The sequence below is a fragment of the Cystoisospora suis genome, assembly GCF_002600585.1.
Source record: "Cystoisospora suis strain Wien I chromosome Unknown contig_4938, whole genome shotgun sequence".
Lineage (NCBI taxonomy): Eukaryota > Apicomplexa > Conoidasida > Eucoccidiorida > Sarcocystidae > Cystoisospora > Cystoisospora suis.
In genome coordinates, this window is record NW_027157730.1 from 1 (window position 1) to 9,019 (window position 9,019).

At 54.6% G+C, this 9,019-nt stretch overlaps 2 protein-coding genes across 2 annotated transcripts; one reads left to right on the forward strand and one right to left on the reverse strand.

Annotated features, from left to right (window-relative positions):
- Positions 1-170: 170 nt before the first annotated feature.
- CSUI_008692 (uncharacterized protein) lies at positions 171-767 on the reverse strand. The gene has a single exon (XM_068068818.1). It carries the CDS (start codon positions 711-713, stop codon positions 612-614), a length of 102 nt encoding a protein of 33 aa, XP_067919204.1. The 5' UTR covers positions 714-767; the 3' UTR covers positions 171-611.
- Positions 768-939: 172 nt separating this feature from the next.
- On the forward strand, positions 940-8,298 carry CSUI_008693 (metal-dependent phosphohydrolase hd domain-containing protein; the record flags this gene model as incomplete). The annotated part of the gene is made up of 8 exons (XM_068068819.1): positions 940-2,803; positions 3,123-3,560; positions 3,858-4,659; positions 5,050-5,357; positions 5,936-6,139; positions 6,444-6,588; positions 7,540-7,769; positions 8,262-8,298. Coding segments are annotated over exons 1-8 (3,597 nt in total), but the record flags the coding sequence as incomplete, so codon positions are not given.
- Between the last annotated feature and the right edge of the window lie 721 nt (positions 8,299-9,019).

Below are 9,019 nucleotides of genomic sequence, written 5' to 3' on the forward strand. Positions count from 1 at the left end.
GTGAGTGAGTGCCGCACCGCCTGCTGAGTGGCGTGTCCTGAGCGACCACCCGTCAGCCGACTACGGCGCGCCTCGGTCCGTAACAGTAAACCTGTCGTGCCTTTGTGACCAGACTGGAGCGACTTCACTTGGGTTCTTGCGGCAACCTTACACAACCTGTCAAGCGCGAAATTGCAGCGGTAAGAGAGAATGTTCCGGGCTGCTTCGGAGTCCACAACACATGGGCCTCCACTCGGGACGTTTTACTCATGCCCGACTATGAGTACCCAAAGCCCGGCACACATTGTTTTCCATGCCGAATACTACAAACAATCCATCGCACTTGGCAGCATGTCGCGTAGGGAATTTCACTCTGGGTATTCAGCAACCGGTTCTTGCTTTTAGTCTACCTGCCGGCTTCGCAATCACCACTCCCCAGCTTCATCTGCGTCCTTGGGGTACGATCGTGGTGAACGGAAATGAATGACGTGTACGCTGTACCAGGCCGGCCGTACTGCTCTCCACCAAGTTTGGAAAACCTCCAATGTTGGCACCACGGAGCTCACCACGTTGCAGCTACACCGAAAAGACCCGACAGGCGGACCAGCTCGATTCTGCAGCGTCAGGAAATTTCAATGTAGACGTAAACGTACATGTCTAGTCGTGCACACTGAAAAGGGCGTCAGTACAGCCAGTGGCGACGCTCCGTTAACCGGCGATCCTGGGCTGTTCATCACAGGGCTCTATTACAAGAGGTCTCATGTTTTGAACACCCACACACGACCGGGTCACCAATGAGCAAGTATTGGGGGGGAAGATCCCGTTGAAGTTGCCATCAGTTTTCTGCCAAGGTCGAGGGTCAGACGCCGAGATCTCTGCATGCGAACACTTTGGCCAGATGTTCGCATGTGGAGCCCCTGATGCCTGGCGCGTTGCGTCCCCGCGCTCATCTGTTGGTCTCAGCAGGCATGTCAACGTATGAGGACGTAATAGAAAGAGACTTGTGCGATTGGTTTTTTTGACTCTTGCACTGGCACGCCGGTGTGAACACCTGAGAACAGAAGGTTTTTCCGTAGAACACTGGGCTGCGGTTGACAGAGAGTCAGCGGAGAAAGGGTTCACGAAGGCATGGAGGGTTCATGGCCCTTTTCCGCCTCGTCCGCTAGTCGCAGGCTGCAGTCCATCCTGCTGAGATGAAGTCGCGACTAAGCAACCATGTCTCTCTTTGGTTTTTGCGCTTCATGTGGTATCCCTGCACCGCTCTTGGAGACACAAGCGGAGCAGTGCGTTGCTTGAGCGCGGCTGCTTCTTTCCGAGAGTCAGCGCGATAGATATGCTTGTTGCTTCACTCACTCATTGCTTCCGCCCCGGCTGCTTGGCGCCTTGAGCCATGGAGGAACAGTCTCGTCCTGCAGGCAGGTACTCCTCCTCTGTCATGCCTCAGAGGTACTCATCTAACCAAGGAAGGCCGACGCAGCGCTTTGCTGACACTGCGCGCGCCTCGTCGCGTTTCTCTGAGCCATGGAACCACAAGGTCGAGGTCGGCAGCCGAGCTCAGACAACCGGCCAACAACAGCTAGAAACAAGCGGCTGTAGCGCGGTTGCCGAGAATTGTGTCCCGTCGTGCTCAGCGAGGTTGAAGTGCTCAGACAGCCCTGAGGCAAGTCTCCCTGCCCTCTCTCCCACGCATGCCGCGGGCACTGCCGCTCGTAGCGGTTCAGTGGCAGTGGTCGACTTTCTGACATCGATTGGTCTCCATAATGCAACGACTATTGCTATCACCCTGCGCGCAGACGCAGGCGTATGCACGGTTGAGGATCTTCTTGTGGCTGTGTTTTTCGGAGTGGGTATGGACAACGCGATGCTTGCCGCACCCGGCCCCATAGCTGTTTCCAGCTTGCCTTCCGGTGCCTCCGCATCGCGGTTCCGTCACTTCCTCGCTAGCCTGGACCGATTCAAAGAAAATCACAGCGGAGCTTTGCACAAGTCCACTAGGTCTGCCAGTCCGACAATCGCGAGCTGCGTGTTGGATTCCAGTGACGCAAGCTCGAAGGGGGACACGTCTACGTTCAATGCGCCATCTGTTATTCTGAGCACCACTACCACTGAAGTGACTGATGTGCCCCCCTCTTCTTCACTTCCCTCCTCCGGTGGTGCATCGCTTTCCGGCTCTCCTCCGGGCTCTCAGACGTTTGTAGGGCATGCGGGAGACGTCACCCACGCAACAATTGCTGTCCGTGGTGCTGCCGCATCGGCTGGCTGTCATCTATGTGACACTAACTCCGGAAACGGGGATACTCAAGCGCCGGCTTCTGCAGAACAAGCCGCTGACAGCGACAACAGCTCAAGTGCTTATAATGCTTCTAAGGCGGAAGAAGCCAAAGGTATGGTTCCGCTCCATCCCATGGAAACCCGTGGTGGCTCCGGCCCCAGTGTGATCCCAGCAGGTGGCAGAGAGGGTTGCCTCAAAATAGAGGGAGGGAGAACAGAACACGACGGTACCTTGAGTGATCCCGACCGTGTCGTGAGCAGGAGAGGAACCAACGGAGGAGCTGAACTGGTGGAGGAGGCTTCGCGGAAACAGAGTTCCGTCTTCCCTCGTCCAGGTAAAGGGAAGGAAGACGAACAAAAAGCATGTGTGTGCTGCCGTTGTTGTCTTAAGGTTGGAGATGGTTTTGGGGAATGCTTGTGTCGGTATATGCGGAGCCCTGTTCTCAAAGCAGTCGCACAAAAGATCACGGAGGAGGAACGCAGGGTAATCGTACTACAGTTGGTTCGTTACGCTCGAGAACGATTGACTGAAGTCGAGTTTGCCCTTTTGCCGGTGAGTCCGCCGCTCCTGAACGCAGTGCGACAGGTAGAGACGATGTGCTTGCTTTGATTCCCAGTGTGTTCCACACTTGAGAGAAGGAGCGCAGCCGTGAATTCCGGGCCTCTGAGACTTGGCTTTTTGGGGACTCAGTGAGCCTACCTGATCAGGTACTGACAGTGGGACAAGCTGTTGTTTGCAAGCTCTTTGTAGTTACCTCTTGTTTTGTCAGGTGTGTCGTTTTGAGCGCGGGAGGTGTCACTCGAGACGAAAGGCCATGCGTAGTCCAAGTTGGTCAGGTTGCCCGTTGTCCGTTGTCTTGGATGGTGTTCAGTATAATGTGCGAGAGGCAACAAAACAACTCAAGACACGCGGTGTCTCTCACTTCTCTCGGCTCGCTTCCATTTGTTGTACCGGTGTTGATGCCGGTGGCCCTCCGGAGTCTCTATCCTTCAGTGGAAGGACACGGTGCTCTCAACAGAGCTCGGAAAATGGTTTGCCTGCCAAGTGCCAACGCGACGAGGGGCGAGACAAGCCCAGGCGTGCTTCACCAAGTTCAGTCGACCCAGCTGCCGAGCGAAGGCGACTTGCAACAGAATGGCTTCAAGAAGAAGGCGGGCTCTTACCCCTCCAGGCAGTGCAAGTCATTCAGGCAGTCGAGCAAGTGGCTGAACAGCGGGCGCGCCACCGCATAGCCGTGGCTCTGGCGGAGTGCTCGCCTCGCCAGTTGCTTGGTAGGGTCGATAAGGACATCAAACAAGTCGCCGACAAGGTCAGTCGACCATACAAGATCCCCGTCCTCTGATGCGTTGATCTGGAGGCCGAAGTTCACCGTGCTGGGCGAACCCACATGGGAGGGTGCCTGAAACGCAGTTCTACATGTGCCATTTTGTGAGCTTCTTCTCAGCAAACCAGACTATCTGCTTTCGTCGGGGGTATACTTTCCGTAGACTTTCCGGTGGAGCGGCAAGCGACTAAGTTTTGCTGAAAGAGCCCCGACACCGTCAGGAAGAATAATGCGCTTGCGTGCGTTCTGTGTGGTGTTGGTCTGTGGTGCTGTGCCCGCCAGATTTACTCGTCGGTCCAGTTTGACAGGTGGGTGTTCGACAACGTGATCGACACCCCGTACGTGCAGCGGCTACGTCAGTTGAAACAACTTGGGGCATGCAGTATGGTTTATCCATCTGCAACTCATTCCCGGTTCGAACATTCACTGGGAGTCGGTTTTCTTGCTCGGCGGTTCTTCACGAAACTGGCTACGAAAATGGGCTTTCTCGCTGGTGTGCCCTCGGGCTGTTCTCCCTCTTGTATATCTTCACCGCTCTGCCTTTGCGTTTCCGCCCCTTCCCTTCCACTGCACGTGACAGACGCGCACGTGGAGAACTCGCTTCCTTGGCAGAGCAAGCTGCCGCAGGAAAGTCACCGCGTACCTGGGTGCGGAACTGTAGGATGCTGCTCTGCGTGTGGAAGCTGGGTGCTGGGAGGGACAGCCAGTGGCTGGCAACGACAGATTGGAGAGGTGGGCCGGCTTGCAGGATGCGTTGAAATCGCGGGGCTATGCCATGACTTGGGACATGGGCCGTTCAGTCACTCGTTTGAGTGTGGCTTCGTCAATCACCCAGATATTATGCGCAAGCGATCTCCGCCCCAAGGCGCAGCTCGGCACTGGTCTCACGAAGAAATGTCTTTGAAGATGGTTGAGCGCCTTACGGAGCCCCTCAGCGATGTTGGGGGGGAGCGGGAACTGGAAGAAGATGACTTGCAAATCATCAAGAATATGATTATGGGCGTCCCACCTGCCTGGATGCAAAAGGGAGTTGGTGGTCTTGATCCGCTTGACTCCTTAACCCGTGCGTCCTTTGATATCGTGGGTGAGTCCGAGTGCTGCCTGCTGAGTAACAGCTTTATCTCTGGGTGAGGCAACACAGCCATCAGGTAGTTCTACCGTTGTTGGTGTACTAAGAGATCTGCTCTTGGGCTATTCCCTGTGCACCTGGTCCTTCCCGCCGCGTGAACAGTCGGTGACTGTATTTTTGTTAACGCCGCCCTCACTTGCGCTCGTATTCCTCGTGTCCTTCACACCTTGTGCTTGAAACGTCTCGTCCTCGCGCGCGGCGAGGTTACGGGATGAGAGTGCTGTTTAATTGTATGCAGTCCCCACAGTGTCTTGACGCATGGCAAGTCAGTCATTAGTGTTTGTGGCAGAGGCAAGACGCTGGCGCATGATTGTTTGTAGACTTGTTTTCTTGCATGCGCCGCAGCCAACAAACGGAACGGCTTGGACGTGGACCGGTTTGATTACTGCCGGCGAGACGCGTCAATCCTGCCCCCGTCCAATCCGTTGCCTTCTATTTCGATCAATAGATTGCTGGACTATAGTAACGTCATCGACAGTGAAATCTGCTTCAACATCAAGGAGTTGCACACCGTCTTCAATGTGTACTACACCCGTTTCTCCCTTTTCAAGACAGTATACACACACCGCATGGTGCGGGCCATGGAACTTATGCTGTGTGAGGCCTTTCGACTAGCTGACTCCACTTTCGGATGGAGCGAAAGAATCAACCTTGTAAGCCCGTGACAGATTTAACAGTCTTGTTCAAATGAGTGGGCTAGTCGCTTTTCAGACCCAACGGGTCTTACACTGGCACCGCGCGGGGCGCATCGCGGAGCGGCTGTGCTGACATTCTTCAGTTTTCTCTCCGGGGCCTCTCCCGACAGCGGTCATATATTCCTTTCGCGTGGACTGCTCCTTTGGTGTTTGTCGCTGCACAGAGGCAGACCACAGCAGTGTTTGTATCTTGCGACCCTCTGGGTGCAGGGGCTAGGCTATAGTGCAGCAGTTTTGAGGTCAGAAAATACCGGTCTGACGCATTTACCAGCAAGATGTTCTTGAAAAAGGCGACAAAAGAGTGGTTTGGTCAGCTGCCGTAGAAAGCGTTACACGTATCACAGTGTCTTCCATTCACTTTGTTTCCAGTCTTTGGCCCGGCGGCCCGGCGTTGCGGCAACGGGGGCTGGACTGCCGGTAGTCAGAGTCGGTGGTCTGTTGATTGCTTGAACAGCAGACTTCCTTTGGTATTTCCCATAACAGAAACTACAGGTGTTTTGTTGTTGGTGCGCTCGGCTCGGCATGCTGTCGTGCAGGTCGATGAGTTTCTCGAACTAGCAGATGAACGCCTCCTATACGATATTCGAACGCATCCCCTGTTCACTAATCGCTCCAAATTCGTAGATCTCGACGACGAGGAGCGTGGACAGCTCACGGAGGCGAAGCGATTAATCGACCTTGTTACCAGAAACCGAAGGGCTTCTGACATATTTCGATTCACCGGCGAAGTCCCTCTGCAGGTAGTGCCTCGGTGGCCGCTCGATCGTTGTGCTTTAGTTACTGCGGGGTAGCATCTCGACGCTCTTTTGAGTTGCCTTTACATAGTCCGCCAATGACTGCGTGTGCAGCTTTTGTAACACACCAACCCCGTAGACGTGGGTGCTTGAGAGCGTAGATGATTGTCGAAGAAGTAGCTAGCAGGCTGCTAGTCTGCGGTGCACACCAGAGAGGCATCCACACCACAGTGCCCTCCGTGCCTTCTGACTTTGCAGGAAGCCTGAGATAAAAAAATTGTCATTCTGTTTGTGGGGGGGAGTCTCGCAGGAGTGCGACGACGAAAGGGTGAAAGAAATCGAAGCTCTGGCAACACCGGAGCACATCCTTCAGTTCGCGCCGACGAACCATTTCAGAGGCTCGGGAGGAGTGGGGGATGGCTTGAAGTTGAGAGCTGAGGATCTTGTTATTGACTGTGAGTCACATTCATAACTCAGCTGACGCGTGTTCAAACAACGTGGTATGGTCTGTGTTTTGCGAGTTGTCTGTAGTTCTTTTTTGCTCCGCTTGTGTAATTCACAGTTGATGCTAGTCTCCTCTGGAAGTCCTCAACCTGACACCGGGACAAAATGACTCTGTAAGGAAATCTTCTACAATCTAGGAGGACTTGATTTTTGCGATGTCTTTCGCTTTGTTACTCTTGCTGGGCTAGAGTCTTGGAGGGGAGAGTCGCGTCTGAGTGTTGAGGGAGGAATCGCCCTTGAGTCTCCGACAACGGAACCGCCTGTGAGTTTCCGAGGGGAGGATCGTCTCTGAGTCTCCGAGGGGAAGTCGTTTCTGACTCTATAAGGGGAGAATCGCCTCTGACTCAAGCGGGGAAATCGCCTTTGAGTCTCCAAGGGGAGAACCGTTTCTGAGTCTCCGGGGGAAGAACTGCTTTTGGTCGTTCACCCGGAGTGCCAAACAATCGTCAAGAATGCGGGAGAATACTTCGCGTTTCTAGTGGGTCAGGGATGAGCGGGGCGTGGTCCGTTCGATGTTATCGCGCTCTTTAAGCACGGAGGGCTGGTTGAAACTTCATCTGCAAGAGAAGATGGTTTTTTTTTGAGAAATCCAGCCGATCACGTACAATAAACGAGTGTAAAGCTCACAGAAGTTGTCCGGTCAGTCACGACGGTCCAGCGGCCCCGCTTGCTGATTTTGTTTTTATAGCCAAGAGCGTAGTGAACACTGAATTGCGCGCTGAGGTGTTAATTATGCTGATGTATCTTTTCTGGAGCTTCGTGTCGTCGCCTTCGTGCCTATCTTCCCTACTGTGACTCCTCGCTTCGGGTTACAGATTGTCCTCTTGCTCTTCCGTGCTAGCCCTTCGTTTCGTTTGTACGTGCGGACTCCCCGGTGTCTTTTTTTATCGCGTGCTGCACAGGGAACCTGAATCATTACGGTACAGGCAGTGAGGACCCTCTCAAGGTAGTGCGCTTTTACAACCCGGACAATGAAGACGTTTCTTTTCAGGCCAGCGATGAGACGCGGCGCATCTATCCGCAGTGCTTTCAGGAGCGGTATCTCCGTCTTTACTGTAAAGACAACCGCAAACTGGAAACGGCCAAGGCCACCTTTCAAGCGTTTTGCAAGAATTTTGGCCTCACCGTACAGGTATGCGCTCGCGGAAGGTACCACCGGATGGTGTCACTAGACCGCAAGACAGCGTTTAGCATCTCCGGTGGGAGTGCTCTGAAACAAGCGACATCGTTACAGTTGCAAAAGCTTGTGCCTGTCTAGTGTGCGCAGTCACACTTTGGCACCTCGCCCTTTGCTTGCATGCCAATGTCTAAGCGTTTTCTAGGGTTCCGTTCACCCGTGTATCATGACTGTTTTTGTCTTGCTTCTCCGTTGTTTGGTGGCAGCGTTTGTACCGCGTGACTCGGTTGAGTGCCCTCGTGGGCTTGTCGGAAAAAAGCTTGACCTGCTGCTGCAGTTGTCTCCGAGCAGGGCGAGCATAACGCGTCACATTTTAAAGTTGCGGAGCAACTCTGCTGATGTGTCTTGTGAAGACTTTGCCGAAGCGGCGCCTGCTCTGTGTCACATACGTGTGATGCCTTGTGCTTAGCGGATCTCCTGAGCCACCTATCTTTGCATGTGCTTCAGTGCGACGGAACTCCGGCGATCCCGCAAACAACGAGACACGGGTCACCGGCTCGGAGTGGATATGCGTCTCTGTCGAGACGCTCGAGCGACCGATGGCGACGTTCTCCAAGCTGTGCTGCGGGGGACAGTCGATACCGCGAGCTGTCTCCGTTCTCTTGCCCCGTTCACCCTGAGGAGCATTCACGATGCCTGGACCGGTACCAGTCCGGTGATAGCAGTGTGGGTATTTCGGGGGCATCGGTGTTTGAGCCTGACAGTTCCTTGGCTCGCGTACGAGCCCGGCGACAGGCTGTCGACGTCATCTATGGCAAGCGAGGCAGCCTTGGTGTGAGTGAAGCTCACACCTTTGCCGGAGGGCTCTCGGGGTATGGCTGTATGCCTCCGTGCGGCAGGGCGACGCACTGCAGTGGGCTTCTGGCGGCGTGTGTCGATGCAGAGTGCCAGTCTGTGTCGGTGCCGTTTAGCTCAACAGTAACCCAGGAGAGGAAGTCGGAGCCGGGCTACGCAACGGACGTGATTGTTTCTGCTGACAGAGTAAAGGATCGCCCTCACACACCCGAGAATCATCGGGTGCGCAAGCGACTAAGACCTTCTGACTGCTGAATGTCCAAACAGTTCAGAACTCAGCGGGTACTGGCGTTTCTCGTGTGGTAGAAGGCGATCACATACATATTCGCGTACGATTTTACAGCGCACAGGCTAAGTCCGAGTCCTCTCGCGTGTTGCGTGGCGATAGCGCCTGCCAAGAGAGGAAATAT